At 46.4% G+C, this 18,576-nt stretch overlaps 1 protein-coding gene across 2 annotated transcripts in view; it reads left to right on the forward strand.

The window, feature by feature from the left end:
- The window catches only part of GRIN2B (glutamate ionotropic receptor NMDA type subunit 2B), a 401,782-nt gene that overhangs the window by 357,823 nt on the left and 25,383 nt on the right, over nucleotides 1-18,576 (forward strand). For both annotated transcript variants that reach the window (XM_047743465.1, XM_047743466.1), the window contains one exon: nucleotides 808-1,037. In XM_047743465.1, coding sequence (XP_047599421.1) covers nucleotides 808-1,037 — 230 coding nt within the window. The remainder of the gene's footprint in view (nucleotides 1-807; nucleotides 1,038-18,576) is intronic.

Genomic DNA, 18,576 nt, shown 5'->3' on the forward strand with positions numbered 1-18,576 from the left:
GTGCACGCAGATGTTTGTTTCTGGGGTGGAGGGGCTTATAGGCAGACCCAGACATCAAGCGAGATTTTTGCCATTGCCAGACATGGAAAGCAGCGAGGCCACAACAAGTCTGGGCAGAAGCCTTGACACTGTGAATGTCAGGGTTGGGTGGAGGAAGGTCAGAGATGGTCTGCCTTTCTGCCCTCCGATGCCGTGGCCAAGCCAGGCGTCTGTGACTTCCTCCCTGGGTGTCCTGATATTCTCATACACAGAAACTGTCATGATTGGAAACCCAGTTGGATGCATTGGCCTTGGAGTGGGGTCAAGGTTGTCCTGGAAGCATTTGGTGCTAAGTGCTAGAAACTAAAGAAGAATTAAGGATAAAGGACATTCCAAGCCATCTGGCATCCGTGTGAATAAAGTTGTAGCAGGTCCATGACGAAGGTAGAACATTCCACATAATTCTTGTCGACCTTTTTTGAAGTTGATGTCCTTTCTTGGTTGATACAAATAGAAATATTAGGAACAACAGTAGTAAGGATGCGAATGTGGCAATAGTGGGGTTGCTGCCTGTGTCATTCAGTTTTTGTGTGGTCTTGAGGGTCTCGTCTACATCGGGGTAGGAAGCTGCCTCCTCCAGGGAGGGGGGTGCTCCCAGAAGAGAGGCACAGACTCTCAACTTAAAAATGCCTGCGTCTTAGTCGGAGGGTTTCCTGCTCTGAGTGGGAACTTACCAGCTGTATTTGTCTAAGCAGAGCTGGTATCTCTGTTTAACTAGAGCCCGTGACTCTGTCGTAACTTCCTATCCTTGTCTTTTCACCATGACAGAGCCAGGTGGCCCATCTTTTACCATCGGCAAAGCTATTTGGTTACTCTGGGGTCTGGTGTTTAACAACTCCGTACCCGTGCAGAACCCAAAGGGGACCACCTCCAAGATCATGGTGTCGGTGTGGGCCTTCTTTGCTGTCATCTTCCTGGCCAGCTACACTGCCAACTTAGCTGCCTTCATGATCCAGGAGGAGTATGTGGACCAGGTTTCTGGCCTGAGTGACAAAAAGGTAAGAGGACCGTTTGAAACCTCCCATCATTCCCTCAGTCCCATTCTGAGCCATACTTGAAGTTCTCATGTACCTGTTAATTTTCTCCATCTTTAGAACTGGCAGTTCTTCCTCGTGTCTTCTTAAATTGGGACCTGGGAGCAAACATCAATTTCCCTACCGAAATAATAGTACTTCACATTCGCTTTCTGATTTGTGAAAGGTTGGCCCCAGTATGCCCTGGGCTGCAAATAAGGGGCTTGGCGTGCTAGCAGTTTCCTGAGAATGGGGTACCTCCTGCTGAATGTTCTTGGGTGGCCTGTCAGCACAGGGCTGCCCATTTGGGGTGTTATTAAGGGACCGCCCTCTGCACCCACACTGAGGGCTCTGGCCCATTGTGGCCTTCATTTTCCTCCCAGTGGTATTTGGCTGTGGGCTCTCTGTTTGTTCATCGGCATGCTTGTGTGTTCCTAGGGCTGAGCAGGAGAGTAGTTCACAGTGTTCCCAAAGAGAACTGACTGCTATTTAACTTGATGATTTCCCTGTGTGGTGCTGATGAATAGGTAGCCCCCATACCAATTGCAGGCCTCCCCGGTGAGCTGTGCAGTTGTGAGACGAAGGAAAGTGTCCACTGGTTTGCATATTCTGGACAAGAATGTGCCAAACCTGTCCTAAATACCATACTCTCTGGGTCTGCTAGAAGCATCACGGTTCTGTGGGCTATCTGTCCCCTGAAACCGTGATGGTCCAAGAAGAGTGAGAGGAACTACCTCCATGGGGTGTCCAGTAGAACTCATGGATGCCCCACATCATTCTGGAAACTTCCACTCAACAAATTTCCTACCCTTTGTTTCCTTTAAATTTAGAAAATGTGATTTCCCATCCCTCTCCCCAGGTTGAAGCTATGAGGTATGGACAGGTGTGTGTTTAGAACATATAGGTCAGATAGTTAATGATTTCTAACGAGGGGTAGGTCTCCCCCCAAATAAATCTTTAAACCCTTAACAAATGGTTTGAGAAGAGTAAGAAGGAACAGCTAATCTTTTTGAGGGCCCACGTTCTGATTTCTCCATGTAGTCATCTCCACTCGCCAGGAACACTCAAAAGCATGTGAGGAAGGTAAACAAGCTCCCAAGGGAATGAAAAAAAGAAAAATCTATGTGTACATATTTGGATCATTCACTGTGTTTACCCTTTCATGTTACCTCTTTCTCCAGTTCATCTTCCTTTATTTTCTTCTTCTTTTTTCTTTTAAATAATACCTCCCTTTTTATTTCCTTCTCCCTTATTTTTAGGTTTTTATTTACTTCTATCTTCTAACACATGATTTATTATTCATGTATTCATATATTCCTGCATTTATTACTTAATTCATTTTAAACATTTCTCTTTGTTCCTTTGTCAACATCTTTTATCATTATGATGCTGGCTCAGAAAAGTTGAATGAGATACCTCCGTTCACCTCCTGTTAACACCAATTTTTGGGCCTGTTTCTCTAGCCTGGGCAGTAGTGGGGTTAAGAACAACTACCTCCTCAGGGCTCTCTACACTTGAATGTGGCATTGGTGAGGTGGGCTGTGACTGTCCTAAAACAGGGATGTGGCAGTAGACGATGTCCTCACACGTGGATTTGTCAGAGGTATGGCAGACCATGTCCTCACGTCAGGCTCTGCAGAGGTTTGGTGGATCATGTCCCCAGACGCAATATGGCAGGACCATATTGCTGTGCCATCCGTAATATGGCAGAGGTACCGTGGAACACGGTCCTTCTTGGAGCTCTGGGCTACTAATTGAGGGATCCACCATATTTATCATTTTGTTTTCTTCAGATATCTGAGGGTTATTTAGGACACTGTATTTATCTCCCCTATACATTCATGAGCCACCGGTCAACAACTCTACGATCTTCTATTTGAGATAAGCCTAAGTAAGATGCAAGGAGATTGTTTTCCCTTTTGTGGTTTCGAAAGGATATATCGTTTGAGGCAGCTTACACAGAGAGGTTGTGCACCTGTCTGTCCTCCACACCACGTTGGCTATGTTCTGAAAAGTTAGATCCCATCCGTTCTTTGCTTAGAGAACTTCAGCGGCTCCATTGCGTAGAGAATAAAGACGTTTTTCCTGATGTGCCTCTGAGGGCCTTCACGTGTGATTCCCATTGAGTGTGGTTGGCCAGGGCTTACACTTTTGCTGCCTACATCCCAGGCTTCTTGACTTCTCATCCTTCCGGGCCGTGCCTCTCTGTCTGTGATCTGCCTGGGATGTTCTTCTCCTGACTTCTTCACTCACCAAACTCCTGTGGAACTCTCAAGGCCCAGAGTAGAGGTCACTTCATTTGTGGAGCCTTCCTTGGCTCATCTGGACAGTGAGTCATCCTCTCCTGTGACCTGGCAGTCTTTCATCCCTTCATTAATAACACCTGTCTTCCACATTATTCCGTCATAATCTGGACACCTGGACCTGACTGGATCTCCCCTGTCTGACCATGAGCTCCACTGGACCATGATCATAATCTGGTTATCCTGTTTTTTTTTTGTTTTGTTTTGTTTTTTAAAGATTTTATTTATTTATTTGACAGAGAGGGATCACAAGCAGGCAGAGAGGCAGGCAGAGAGAGAGGAGGAAGCAGGCTCCCCGCTGAGCAGAGAGCCCGATGCGGGGCTCGATCCCAGGACCCTGAGATCATGACCTGAGCCGAAGGCAGCGGCTTAACCCACTGAGCCACCCAGGCGCCCCCTATTTGTTTTTTTTTTAAAGTCTGTGGGGAGGGGACACCTGGGTGGCTCAGATGGTTAAGTGTCTGTCTTCAGCTTAGGTCCTGATCCCAGTGTCCTGGGATCAAGCCCCATATCGGGGGTCCCAGCTCAGCAGGGAGCCTGCTTCTCCCTCTGCCTCTGCCTCTCTCCCCTGCTCATGCTCTCTTTCTGTCTATCTTCCTCTCAAATGAATAAATAAAATCTTAAAAAAAAAGCCTGTGGGGTGAGGGCTAGGCATTATAGCCTATAGCCTATTATAGGCAAAGAAAGCAACAGGAGAGCAAGAACCCTTTAATAGCTGCCTAATTTAAAAATACTTGAAAATGGTTATCAGATACATTTTAGAACTTTGCAGATGACAAAATCGTAAAGTGTAAGCATCCTACCAGACAGTGTCAACATAATTTACATAATTATAGCAAACATTTAAGTAACTAATGACATATAACACACATCAGTGTCAGGAATGCTAATACAAATCAGAAAGAGGGTTTTCTGAAAGTGCACTTAAAATGTCAAAATCGATACTAGTTTCCCTTCACAACACCTTAAGAAAACAAAGTCTTGGGGCTGACTCTGCATGACAGCAAGTGTATTCTGTGAATTCAGAAAAAGAAAAGGTAAAGAATGAAGTCGCCAAGACAGGAACATTGGGAATAGAAATGAGATGATTTTGAACACTCTTTCTTTCAATGGAATTATATTTTCATCAAGGAAAGTAACATTTAAAATGGAAAAGAGTTCTTAAACTTGTTTTGACTATCATAGATGGCTTATCTTCCATACAACTGAGATCAAGTGGTAGATATCTTAGAGTGATGATGGGAAGGTATTTATAGCCATTAAATTTATATATCTTTAGGAAATTGTCTTCAACTTGATGGCATAAAAGTGTTTTCCAGATCTCATTTGTGAAGGTACAGAATCAGAACGTTCAGAGTTAAATTTCTGTGAAAACCTATTTTGGGGCTCCCTTTCACTGGACGGCTTCCATCTCGCAGTAGCACATTACATCAGTGAGTTGGGAATTATTCCACTACATGCTGTAACTAAATATGGCTGCACGTTCTAACATTTAGCAGCCCTACTGTACAGTCCATCAGTTCCCCCAGTGGGAACAGAGTGTAAAGAAGCTGGTGACATCTTTCTGCTCCTAACAGAGAGTGCCCCATGCTTATGCCCCTGTGTCTCCCCTACCCAGATGGATTTCTCAGTTTGTAGTCTCCCAACCATAGAAAGGAGGGGAAAGAGCTTGGCCACCAGGTGAAGGAAGGTCCAGCCATATTTGCTGGGCCCTACTATGTATGTCATGCACGTTACATCTATTTTATATGTGTCCTCTGCTTGTAGGTATGACTATTCCCATTTTACAAATGAAGACCCCGAGAGTCTGGGAAGTTTCCGGACTTCCCTAAAGTCCCACAGTCTCAAGTGACAGAGCTAAAGGTTTGCGTCCCTGTGTGTTTGGCTCTTAGACCACTTCATCAGGACATCTCCCTTGTAACTCATCCCAGACAAAGTTATGATGTCAGGAAGGATTGGTATCAATGCCCCTGCCCCCACTTTTCAGTGAATTTTTGAATCTCTCATTTAATGATTTCTCTGTCAGTTTCACTTAACCCTGAGGTCGCCATACACTACCCCTACCAGAACTACCATTGCTATGGATAAGGATAATAACAATCCTCATTATTATTAGTATAACTTCAACAATGATAGCTCTGCTCACGTTTTTTTCAGTTTGTACAAGCCGGGCATAAGGCCAGCTGAATTACACAGACAATCTTATGTAATGGTGCTATGAATGTTTTCATTTGTTGATGAGGAAACTGAACCTGGAAAGGGTTAAGTCATTTTCCTTCTGATGTGCTTGCTGCCTCCAGCCCCTAAGCCCTGTGCCATCCTGTTCAGATCCCAGGGCTTGGTTTTCATTCATCTTCTTTCTTCCTATCCTCCCATCTACCTTGTCAAAGCATAGCAAGTTAGGTCCTTTTCCTCTCCCAAAAAGCAGGTATCTGATGAACTGATAGTATTTTAACATTTTCTTTTTCTTTAAAAAAAAAAAAAAGATTTTATTTATTTGAGAGAGAGCATGAGCCAGGGTAAAGAGGCAGAGGAAGAAGCAGACTCCCTGCTGAGCAAGGACCCCCCCCCCCCCCGCCGCCCGCCACCCGCAGTGCAGGGCTTGATCTTGGGACTCTGGGATCAGGACCTGAGCGGAAGGCAGATGCCTAACCAACTGAGTCACCCAGGCATCCCTCATTTGCACTTTCTTTAAGAAGTTTTTCAGAGGCATTCCTTTAAAAAGAGAAGGGCGGTGATTTCTAGTACTTATACAGGCTAATGGTCCACACATTGACTTTAGCCTGAGCCTGTTGTGACCCTGAGCTTTAAGCCCCTGTGGGATGATGGTGGGAGAGGGGCGGCAGCAGGGGAGAGAAGGAGAGGTTCTGGAGTCATGGGGTAAAGGAAGCAGAGGCTGATGTCTGACCATTGGGTTCCCCAGGTATTTGGCAGCCTCTTGCTTCACACATCCCTATCCCCGTGTCCTATGCACCCACAGTGTATTTTATGGTTCTTTTCCTCAAGGAACCGTAGGAATTTTTATTAACTTTAACACGTCTGAACGGTACCTGTCTAATTAATGAGGGCAACCCCCTTTGCCTGTACATTGAAGGTACTATCAGGACAGCCTTCTAACAGCTAAATGAGGACTCATGGCTTTTCTAGATATTGATTATCCTATGTGAAGTCCCATAGCATCTCGAAGTCCCCTCATATGCATCCTTCTGGGATAGAGACCTTGTAGGACTTTTAAATCAACATGCGAACAAGTCCGTATGCATTCTGGAAGAGAACCAGCCTGGTGAGAAGCCTATACACACCATAGCACACTGATATGTAATGACTGGATGGCATTTGAGCACGGGAGGAAATGGGCCCTGTTCTTTCTCCTGTACAGAGGTGTCTTCCTTGCCCTATTCATTTTAGGCAGAAAGCCAGTGAGAGACAGCTGACCTCAAGCTTGATCTGCCACGCCTTGGTCCTGGCGCAGACCTTCTTGGTCAGATCATGGAATACTGAGCCAAAAATAGCTTACTAGGGAAAGTGGTAGGCATGACTAATGAGCCAGGGAGCTAGAAATGGGCGCCTAGAATGGACCTTCAGGTAGCTGAGCAAACTAGGGTGTGATTTCTTACGTGGGAGTCCTGTGGAGCTGTCAAGCAACCGGTCTTCTTGTAGCAGCTGGTCAAGAGCAATTCTGGAGGAAGTGATAAGAAAAGAAAACTCCCCTAAGCCTGGGAGGACGCAGGGCACAGGGCACATGTGTGGAGGGGAAGGGACACCTGCACCTTATGTCTGTCAATTACCAGAACCAATCTGACATTGCACGTGGGCCACTATCTCAAGCACTGAGTCCTCCCTCATTCCTTGCTGGCTGGCCTACATCCAGGTGCCCCCAGAGCAATGACTGGAGCTTGCCCAGCCCCAGTGCCATTGCTCAGGGTCGACTCTCACCACTTTGTTAGTGTTATTTGAGAATGGGACTACTTTTGCCCACTCCTGATTCCTGAGTTCATTTTTGACTAGCCTGGACACCTTGACCGAGGCATCTAGTGAGGCTTTGCAGTGGTCACCCTCCCGGTCCCAGGATGCAGATGTCTTTGCACTGGCTACTGGGCTCCCAAGGGGAGCCCCAGAGTCTCCTTTCTCTCCTTTCTGTATACCCATGCACAGCATCAGGCTTCACTGTGTCGTTCTCTCCTTGAGTGACCCTTCCTGACATTCCATGGCTCCCTACACAGGATTCCTCACCCCGACCTCTTCTGTACTATTGGGGTTTATCGTAGGTTGAATGGACCCTCCCCAAAAAAAAAGATACGTTCATGTCCTAACCCCTGGATCCTGTGAGTGTTACCTTTATTTGGAAAAAAAAAAAAAAAAAAAAAAGGTCTTTGCAGATGTGATTAAGTTAAGGATCTCAAGATAAGGTCATCCTGGACTACCCAGGTTGATGCTATATCCAATGTCAAGTGTCCTTATAAGAGAAAGGCAGAGATTTGACTCAGAAAAGATTAGGAGAAGGCAGAAGCAGAGATTGGAATGTTGCAACCACAAGAACCATCTGGAAGCTGGAAGAGGCAAGGAACAGACTGTCTCCTAGAGCCTCTGGAGGGAACACAGCACTGGCACTTGGATTTCAGACCTCTGGCCTCCAGAACTGTGTGAAAATAACTTAGGGTTGTTTGAAGCCACCATGTCCTTGGTAGTTGGCTATGGCAGCCCCCGGAAACAGATACAGGCCTTTGCGACTCTCCTCTGACCTGCTCTCTGAGCTCCCCACAGATGTTAGACTTCGGGGTTTCTCCTACTCATCTCACCCCATCCTTCCAAAGTGGCTGTTTCTTACAGCAGGATGCAGTCCAGCCCCTCTTCTCACGAATCTCCTTCACTTAGAAGAATTGATCACCATTACACTGAAGATTTGCAGATGTTTTCCACACCACAGAAGTCTTCTGCATGCTGCTGAATTTTTAGGGAAATAGTCAAAAACCCAGGTGTCCTTGAGGGCTCCCGTTCGCTCTGTGCTTGGGGCCGATGCGCATTAGTTCCTCACAGCACGGAGCATGGTACACGTGTGTGCACTTCCCACACAACCTTCTCCCAGACCTCTTCGTAGTAATGTCATTGTCAAAGGGATTGAGGACAGGTTTTTGTGCGCTCTATCATTTCCACAACTCTTTTCTATGGACAGTATTATTAAGGCACCCGTCTCATATTCCAGATTGTGTTGCATTGTTCAAATCCGAGAACTGGAAGGGACTTTATGTGCTCCTAAGGCACTGGGGACATCTTTCTCAATAAAGGTGAACAGATGTCCTCTCTTTGTGTGGATGAACCCATCTTCCTTGTTAGATTATTTGTGACACAGGAGTGCATGCTCATATATGTACGCGTGTGTCCCTATGTGTATATGTATACATACATGTATGTGCACACCTATGTGTGTGCGCACTCATGTATGTACATGTGTGTATACATACATATACGTGCACACATGTGTATACATACACATAAGTGCACATACAGTTGTCCTTTAAATAGCGTGGGGGTAGGGGTGTCAGTCCCCTGCACAGCAAAAAACATCTGAGTAAGTTTTGACTCCCCAGAAACTGAACTGCTAATAACCTACTGTTGACTGGAAGCCTTACTGATTACATAAATAGTCAATTAATACATATTTTGTATATTTATAGGTATTATTAACTGCATTCTTATAATAAAGCTAGAGGAAAAAATGTTATTAAGAAAATCATAAGGAAGGTGGGACCGCCTGGGTGGCTCAGTGGGCTGAGCTTCTGGCCCTTGACTTTGGCTTAGGTCATGACCTCAGGGTCCTGGGATCAAGCTTCGAATCAGACTCCAAGCTCAGCGGGAAGTGTGCTTGAGAATTTCTCTTCCTCCCTCTGTGCCTCTCCCCCCTCCACTCAAGCTCACTCGCTCTCTCTCTCACACTCAAAAAAAAAAAAAAAAAAAGAAAAGAAAAAAGAAAAAAAATCATAAGTAAGAGAAAATGCATTTATAATACTATACTGGATCAAAAAAATCCTCATTTAAGTGGACCTGGGCAGTTCAAACCTGTATTGTTCAAAGGTCAACTGTATATCCATCCTCTAAGAATACATACAAACAACAAGATAATGATCTGGATAGCTAGGAACTTGACACAGAGCTACGTTAGGAACACAGTTTCACCTGTGCACAGAACATAAGCTTTACAATATGGATCTGAAGAAGGTTGTCTTTCTTATACGGAAAAAGAAGAAAGTTTCGTCTCATTCTGTTGATATTAGAACCATCATTCTGTGAAATGAATCAAAACAAGAGAAAATGAAATGAAGGCAGGGAGGAAGGAAGAAGGAAAGAAATAGAAATAAAGGCAGAAGGGAAGGAAGAAAAGAAAAGAAAAAATCAGAACTAATCTTTGGCTCTGTATGACTCTTCTTAGAAAGGTATTCCTAGGTAATATATAAGAGGAATAGAAGCCTTCCTGGAGCCATAACATTTTTTAAAAGGCAATTAAACACAATAGCATGAGTATGAATTCATAATTTCCCCACCTCCATTGAATTGAAGTGGGCCCCACCTAAAAGCCAGCAATAGGCAATGAATGATTTCAGTTAAGAGAAATCAGAGCATACAGCGTGGCCTGCATCCTTAAGTTTTAGGTGCTCTGGGAGTGGGAGAAGCTTCAGCATGTCTTTGAGCTGGTCAGATTGCACATTTATCGCCTGGCTTCCATCTCAGGCCTCTCTCTGTCAGGCTGTCTCGGGCTGGGGAGAGCTAGAGGCTCTGGGACCTCCAGGGATGATGGCCTCTACTTCCAGCTGAGTCTCTGGTCCTAAGAAAAGACAGCTATTCCCTTTAGCTGGCTACAGAAGGCAGGTCCCTCATTCTGAAATTGACTTACATCAAAGGAAAACAAGAGAGGTCCTCAACATCTTTTTTTCTCTCATTAAAAACAAAAACTAGAAAAAAAAAATGAAAAAAAAAATGAAAATTATAAAGACAAAAAAAAAAAACAAAAACTAGAAATAAGTATTTGAGTATAAGGGGGCTAAACTTTATTATGCTCACTAAATCTTAGCTTGTGGGTTGAGGATTTATTAAGAATTGGTGTTTCGTGCTGGGCAACTAAGTTCAAGTCCTTGAAGATAAATTAACATAGCTGTGAGAAGTTATATGTGGCCAAAGGCCTAAAATGAATTCGGTTTCAGAGGTGCCACAGTTGTATCCACAGTGAACACTGTGGCCTGTGCAGGCTCTGGACTCTATGGATGTTTTAACCTTTTGCCCTTCCAGTGCCCCCCTCCTTGTCCTAATGACAGCAAGAGTGGACGAGGGGCCCAGTGGACTGCATGAGGCCTGTTCTGTTTTTGGAAGCTTTCTGCACAGCGGGGTACATGCTCGAGCCAGCTGGGGCCTGAGGGCACCAGAGGCTGGGGAAGTCCAACTGTGTTGTTCACAGTTCGATGCTGGGTTTTACTCTCCAGCATGGCTCTCAGGGAGCCCTGGGAGACCACCCACGGCCTGTATCTCCTCTGGTATTTTACCCAGTCTTGTCTGGGGGGCTTTGAATCAGAGTATCAAGGGTGTTACCTCCGCCAATATGATCCTGAGAGCTGCCCTAGTGGAGAGAGGAAAATAAGGCGGCAGGAAGCTCCCTCAGGGTGCACACAGCTTGGACTTTGGGGGAGAGAGTCGGGGAAGAGTGGAGTCTCGGGTCCTCACTTTAACAATGAGATGGTCAGTCCGTTCGACTAGATCTTTCTGTTGTGGAGACGCAGGAGAATTGGCTGCCCAGGAAGGGGTGGCAGAAAGCAGAGTATGAATATCAGAGTCACTTGGGGAACCTTTTCAGATAAATGGGCCTCTCTCCATGCAGATGGAAGTTAAAGTACAGGTTTATAAGCGCCCACCTAACAGGATCTGCCAGGAGGCAGCCGGGAAAGCACGAGTACGAGAAGGGTCATGAGAGCAAACTGCTTTGGGGGACGTTATTAGAGCTCTGGCGTCCCCCCTTTTCTCCCACTCCCCTCAAACCTCCTGGAGGAGCTTTGCAGAGGTTGTTCAGAGAGCTTGGCATTCACCCTCTGCAGTTAGAATGGAGACGGGCTGACGCTGGCCTGTACCTGAGAGGACAGGGTGACAGGTCTTGGCTCCAGCCAGTCACCTGGTGTGGGGGCCTTGGTTCCTCTAGTCAGATCAGGCCAGGAGGGCAGGAGGGAGTCAGGCTGGGCCAGGACTACAGGTGGGTATTTTTAGAGATCCCCTGCTCAGGATGAGGCAGCCGAAACAGAAATATGCAAGAAGGGCCTTCATTTGACAGAGAAGCCGGAGGGACCCATGTAAGCAACCAGGTGCCTTCTGGGAGTGGCAGACCAGTGTTCTCCCTTTGAGAGAATCTCTGAAGAACCCATGAACTTGTCTGATGTGGGGAAGAGTCTTCTTTGAACGCTGGCTGAGCGTAGAGACTGTCCATGCTAGATCACCACGAGCCCCTCAGGTGAGGACTCTCCTGCCTCCAGGGGCCTTTCCTGTCTCCGCCGTCTTTCTTCTCAGCCCAGAATGGGGGGTAAACAGCTTGAATACAGGATCTGTAATGGCTGCCTTAGCTTGGGCTTTTGTCTTGGCCAGCTTGTAGTCACTGGGATTCCTGGGGCCAAATCTGCCTGATCCTCTCTGCCCTTCTTACTGAACATGTGATGAACTATGTAATGGGCAGGTGCTAGATGTCTGCTATTAGATTTTCCATTTGTGGCTACTTTTAGTCCTCATAGCCACCCTTGAAGGTAAAGATTAGTGACACCATCTTCCAGATGAGGAGGAGAGTTCTGTAAGGGTCAAGCAGATTCACCGAAGTCACATAACTAGCAAGTGAGGGTATCAGGATTTGATCTGGGGAGAACTGCCCCTGGAACCTGCAGGTGCCCCATTTTACTGCCCCGACATAGCCATGTGTTCTCTCTGTGCACTCCTAGAGGTGTTGGCCTGAGGCGTCAGAATCCAGTCAAGCCCCCTCTCATGGGGATCCTGCCTGGCCTGCCTCCTCAGCTTCTCCAGGTCGGGGTGGGGGGTGATGGTGGACCCCCACAGAGAGCGGATAGACCACTCTTTCCCCAGCTGTTAGTGCGCAGGAACTTAAAAGAGACTCTGTTCGCTCGAATCTGGGCTCTGTTGTCTTTGTTTCTGAATTCGTAGCCCCTTGCACGTCTAAAAGCCACTGACTTAATGAGGGTTGACTGGATGAATGAATTAGACGCAGAATGTCACTGGGGGCTGAGTTTTCTCTCTCCTGGGAAGGAACCCATGTCCTTATTTAATCCAGCTAGAATGGAAAAGATCCCACTCTCAGGAACCTTCCTCTTAGAGGAAAGGGCAGGAAGGCAGGGAAGAATTGGAGAGGAGGGAAACGTACCCCATTGTATCCCTCCGTCTTCATCACTGTATTGGCTGTTTCTGAAGTTCCCATCGCAAGGAGACCATGAGTAGCTCAAGTCTGTAAACCGCCTTGATATTAAAACTGTTAAATGCTTAATTCCTGAAAGCTTGCTCCCATGCCTCTCAGCTTATCGCTAGCACCACAGTCTGATCCGAGTGAGGTGCACGGCTGTTCCGTTTCTTGCAAGAACTGATTGCCAACAGACCCCGAGACAGCTGGGACTCAGCCTTTTTTGGACTGAGTACAAAAGAGATGTGGAGCTGGGTGTCATCCTGGTACTAACGAAAGAATGCTAGGATGTCTAATGATGTCTCCTAGTGGCCTCAACGACAAATTGAACAAGATGGCTAACAGCAATGCGTTATGAAGGATGCTGAAGCCATGGCCCTCCCGAGCATGGGAACCTTGTGGGGAAGGAGCCTTTTTTTTGCTCCCAGAAAAAAAAAAATGCATTTGAACACATGAGGTTACCACTCACAGGCCTGTATGTGATACACCTCACCATCGCTGCAAACACACGCACGCACACACCCCCACAGAGGGCGCAGATGCAGCTCTGACTTGGAGCATTGAGCAATTTTCTGCTTTTTCCTTTTCTCCTTATAAAAGCGCGTCAAATTAATTGCAGCCAATTATGTACAAATCCCTCTCTCTCTGCCAATCAGGGCTGCCTGAACGGGCAAGAGGCGCTCTCACCTGCTTCATTATGCAAATTGATATTCAAACGTGGAAGAACAATGCAGCCTTCAGCACAGCAGTGGTTCCAGGTTGCTAATGAGAAGAGGCTGCCGTCAGAGGAGTTGTTCTCATCCTCTGATGCTGACCTGACGGGAGAAGGCTGGGAAAGCTTCTGGTGGAGATGGGGCCGAGTCAAAGTCAGCCCCAGCTTCCAGAGCGCCCACTCCCCCACTGCAGCTCAGGCCCCCACAGGGAGGATCACTGCTAGGTCTGACATGGTTCGGGGTGATTTGGAGTCCACGTAGTGTAGACAGGGCACCTTGATTCCTTCATCGTCCCTATGGTCTGACAACCATAAATACATTTCCCAGGACACAGCAGGCATCTGGAAGCATGAGGTCAGGTGTGGCCCTCAATGTCCTGGTGCTCAGAATGCCTGTGGTCAAGGTCAAGTGTGATCCACCACACCAATATGCAAAAATCTTCCACACCCACACACACAGGAAGAAATCAACAGACACTGAGATCTCACATGATGAGATTAATTTACTGGGAAAAGGGCTAGCTGTTCAGCCAGTCGTTCATTCCAGAGCTACTGAGTGCTGCGAAAGAGATCTTTGATTGCCTGCTAACGGTGCAACTTCTGTAATAGCTGCCTCACCTGCTTGCCTTGCCTCTGCACTTCAGAATCTCTTGAATTGGAATGACAGTCTTGCCCCTCAACCCCAAGTCGTGGAAGAGAGGCTTTTAACAAAATTATGTCATTGTCACTCTGGTCCTCTCTGCCAGGGCTGGGAGAGCCAGACACCACGTGCAGCAGGGCAGGGCACTCTGTATGGCTGCTGTGGTCTCAGTGACGTGGAGTGGGGCTAGGAGGAGTTTGGTGCTGGGAAGCTGGGTGGCTTTCCAGCTCCCAGGAAGAGTCTTCCTAGGGCGATTTCAGTTTTCGGTTCCAAGTGCCATGAAACCACACATTGTTCAGTACACCCATGTTCTAGGATGAGGCCCTCCAGGTTCCCAATGACCCAGACAAGTGGCCATTCTGCCACCAGTCCTCCCTCCTTTGGCGGTCCCAGCGCTGCAGGTGAGCTGCTGTGTACACAGAAACCCAACACGACATCCTTATGGCATGCATCTAAGGACGTGTTATTCAGTGAACGAGTCAGAATCCCTGAAAGCAAGATGGCTCCCAAGGCCATCCATGAGCTGGGCCCATTAGTCTGTGCAACCACTACTTTTTTCAAAATGGTTTCATGTGCTTATATTCCTACTTTCCACATTTACAGCGAAAACAAAAGAGTTTTAAGCTCTCTGCTTCTTAAAATGCAGATACCTTCGGGACATTGAGTGATGGTTTAATCACAGATGGGGGAGACTCTTGTTTAGATCGTCTTCCCCTTAACACCTAGATGTGATCTGTTTGGGCTGCAAAAGCAAGGGTTTTAATTCTTCAGATAGGAGGATAGGGACCCTCAGGTTTTGCATGGCCTGGAGGAGAGCTGAGGAAAGCGCCAGGCTCAGGAAGCTGGGTTTGAGCATACAAAGTATAGTGCAAGGGCCAGCCCTGAGCCCCAAGCAAGGGAAGTAACTTCTCCTTTCTTCAAATGCTTCATCACCTGTCTCCTGCCCCCGCAGCATCCCCAGATCGGGTAGGCTAGACTCCCTCCTCCTCCAATAGCCAGTGGCCATGTCTGTTACTGTCCACTGAAATAAGTGATCAGATGCCTCTTTCCTTCGCGGCACTCTAAGCTCCTTGCAGCAACAGACACTACCTCCCATATCTCTCTTCAGCTCCTGGGACGGTGCCTGCTACATCTTAGAAGTGTGTTAAGTGAATGAATGTTCCCAGAACACAAGCTAGTAACATGAACACTAAAAGTCTGTCCTTTTATGGATTAAATGGTCATTCGTGAGCTAACCATCTACAGTATTATTTCTCTGGGGAGATCTATTTCTGTTTCTGAACAGCTGATTTATAAATGAACGGTGGGGACAACATGCTCACAGGTTGGAGCCAGCCTATTAAAAATTGCATTTCCGAAGCCAAAAACAAATTGACCTTTGTATGATGTGTTCCTTTGCAGTGTTAGCAGCCGTGGCCCTCATCTGTGGTAGTCACTGTGTAAAGCCACGTCTGTAGCTCCAGCCTCAGGGAATGGACCAGTCCTTAGTGACCATGAGTAGCGTTCCCCGGGCTAGAAGCGTTATGTGCTCTGCCTCATTTCCTTATCCTCCCAAACCTTTTAGGCGGATGCTGCCTCTGCTTTAGAGAAGAGAAAAGTAAGATTTAGCCTCTACAAAATGTGGGCTATGACTAGGTTCCCAGACCCCTTTAGTGCTTCAGGTTCCCACTTATAAAATAGGGATAAAAATGTTGCCTACATTAGAACTGTATTCTAGTAACAACTTAGAACACCTGGAGAGTGCTCAGAACAGTGTCCCTCCCACACATACTAATCCCTCAATCAACGTTAGGACTCAAATCCTATGGCAGACCCCGGGTTTGGGCCTAAACAATCTCACGAAGCTCATGCTATTTCCAGTAGATGATTTAATATATGGCCTTGCCAGCCACAGACAGTCTGCTGCTGATCCACTCTAGAGCCCACTGTGTGGCCCCCCTCGACCCTCCTGGCTCCCTGCACTTGCCTATTTCAGCGAGACTCAGTGCGGGGGTGTCAGTGAGGGGCTGATAATGTCAGGGCTGGACAGGCTGAAATAGGTGTTTCTTCCCTGGACAGGCAGGGCAGAATGGACAGGTCACTCCTCTGGGCTTAGATTCCCAGAAAACAGCTCTGGATCCAAGGCTGCCTGGAAAAGGGCATGGGCCAGAGGGGTCTTGTACCTCTTTCAGCCAGCCTTCTAAGTCTTTCTTAGCATCCTTCTAGATGCAGAATAAGAACTCAGTGCATGTTTCTGATCTCTGTCTGTCACCCATCACTGGGATAGAAAACAGTTACTTCCAGAAGAATCTCCTTTGACTACCGGGCCCCACCCCTAAATGTTTCTTACAGTAGTGGACAGATTATAAAACTGGGTTTCTCTTAAAGCCTTCCCTGCTCATGTGGTCTGTATTGGTGGAGAATCGTCTGTCCTTTCTGACTCTCAGGAGAAGCACACCCAACTGCTCCCACCCCAGGCTCTCTTGGAGACTTAGGAAAGAGCCTCAGTATCCTTGGCAATTATTGGTGAAACCACAGGGTTTGTAACATTCTTGACTTTATCATCATTACCCACGCTGATTAGTTTATTTGGTAATGGAAATTATGTTCTTATTGCTATAAATAGTCACTATGCTATCATAATTTGTCCACTAATGGAGGAAATACTGATGCTCCCTGATGACCTTTTGCCATTTGGAAAATTCCCAGAATTATAGATCCGATGCGGGTTTGGGAGAGCCGAGGCCCAATGGTTTCAGTCCCTAAAGCTCCTCTTCTAGGTTCCCAACCCTTTCGTCCCCCAAACTCCTTTGGGTCTCTACCAGCCAATTCACACTTAACATGTGCTGCCTTGGTGCCCCTGACCCTGCATACGTGTACAACGCAAGCAGAACGTCAGTGTTCTCTAATCAGTCTCTTTGCTTTCCATTTTCACCACCTGACCTTTATTTATTCAAGAGACAGACCCTACATGTCTTACTGGAACAGGGTAAATAAAGGCAGTTCTGAACAGCTCTGTGCAGGCATGCTCCCGCTAACCTTTTTGTCAGCCCTGAGCTCAGAGTCCAATCACACAGTCGATCTCGGGAGTCCTAGCAGCTGCCATGTTGCTCAAAGCTAATGCCTAGAGGCCCTGGAAAAAGAAAGACCAATAGTTGTACTTCTGCATCTCAGAGGGTCTCTCCAAAATCCCTCTGCCCCTTGGTAAGCCCCTTGTTCAACCAGGATTCTGCCTTCTACTAGAATCCTGATACTTTCCACAGTTCTTTGGATTGACAAAGGCCTGTTTGTACCATCTGTCTGGCTTTTTATTTCAGTTTTTCTATTCCCTGCACTTAGCATAATACCTAGTACACGATAGCAATTAATTCAGCAAGTATTTATGGGAATGGCTATCAATGACTCTGTGGGTAGGATTGCCAGATTTAGCAAATAAAAATGCAGGGCACCCAGTTAACTTTGAATCTCTGATAAGTGGCAAGTGTGATTTTAGTATAAGTATGTCCCAAAATTTTGTGAAAACTCTACATGTTGAGACTGCCCATGTCTCATAGTCCAGTGAGCAAGGCAGACACTGAAATAGGTCTTAAAACAGAAGATGGTAAGTATAGTGGAATTTCCTTGGGTGCTCATTTTCAAGGTTAAATAAACCCAATATTTTAGGCTTTTACCTCAAAATTTGTTCTCTTGTCCTTCACTCACTTTCTTAACCTTCTCAAATTTCTTTGTGAGTTACAGAAAAGAGCACACAATGACCGTAGAGCCCTCCCAGTGGTGTATCAGGGACCTGACGTTTTCCTTCCCACCTGCCACAATTCCTATTACCGGTTCCCTATTTAAATAGCAGCACCGAATTGTCAATTCATGCAGCTTGTGGTCCACTAGGGCTCCGCAATCTTTTTTCACCATGCTTTTGACAAAGCCAGTTCCTGTCACTTCGCACTTGAGGGCACTCTGGTTTTACATTCTGTGAGAGTTACTTTCTGTGTTTCCTAATTGAACTTCATCCTTTTAATATCCTCTTTCATCATGCCAGACTTACTGTTTTGAGGTTTAATTCTGTTTCCCAAATGGCCAGACATCCAATCCAATTGAATGTCATAGCAGATTTAAAGAACAAGTTTTCTGTCCCATCACTGAACTTAACTAAGGAAAACGAGACCTTTCCTATTGAGTAAGTTACCCCACACTCCCAACTCAAGCTGATCGCGTCTCCCCTTTTACCAAGTATCCCACCCGCCTAGTCCCAGGGTTCTCTTTTTTGATAAAGAAAAACCTATTTCTTTATAGCTATTTTGGCATTGGCTAGAGACTTTCTCCCATTCTATTAATTGGCTCCTGATTTGGAATTTATAGAATAATTTTAAAGTAGCCTAGCTTCTCTGTAAACCATTGACCAAAGGAACATGACACGTGTCCTTGGAACCATTCAAAGGACTCAGTGGCCTGGTGTCTTAAAT

The sequence above is a fragment of the Lutra lutra genome, chromosome 8 (assembly GCF_902655055.1).
Source record: "Lutra lutra chromosome 8, mLutLut1.2, whole genome shotgun sequence".
Lineage (NCBI taxonomy): Eukaryota > Metazoa > Chordata > Mammalia > Carnivora > Mustelidae > Lutra > Lutra lutra.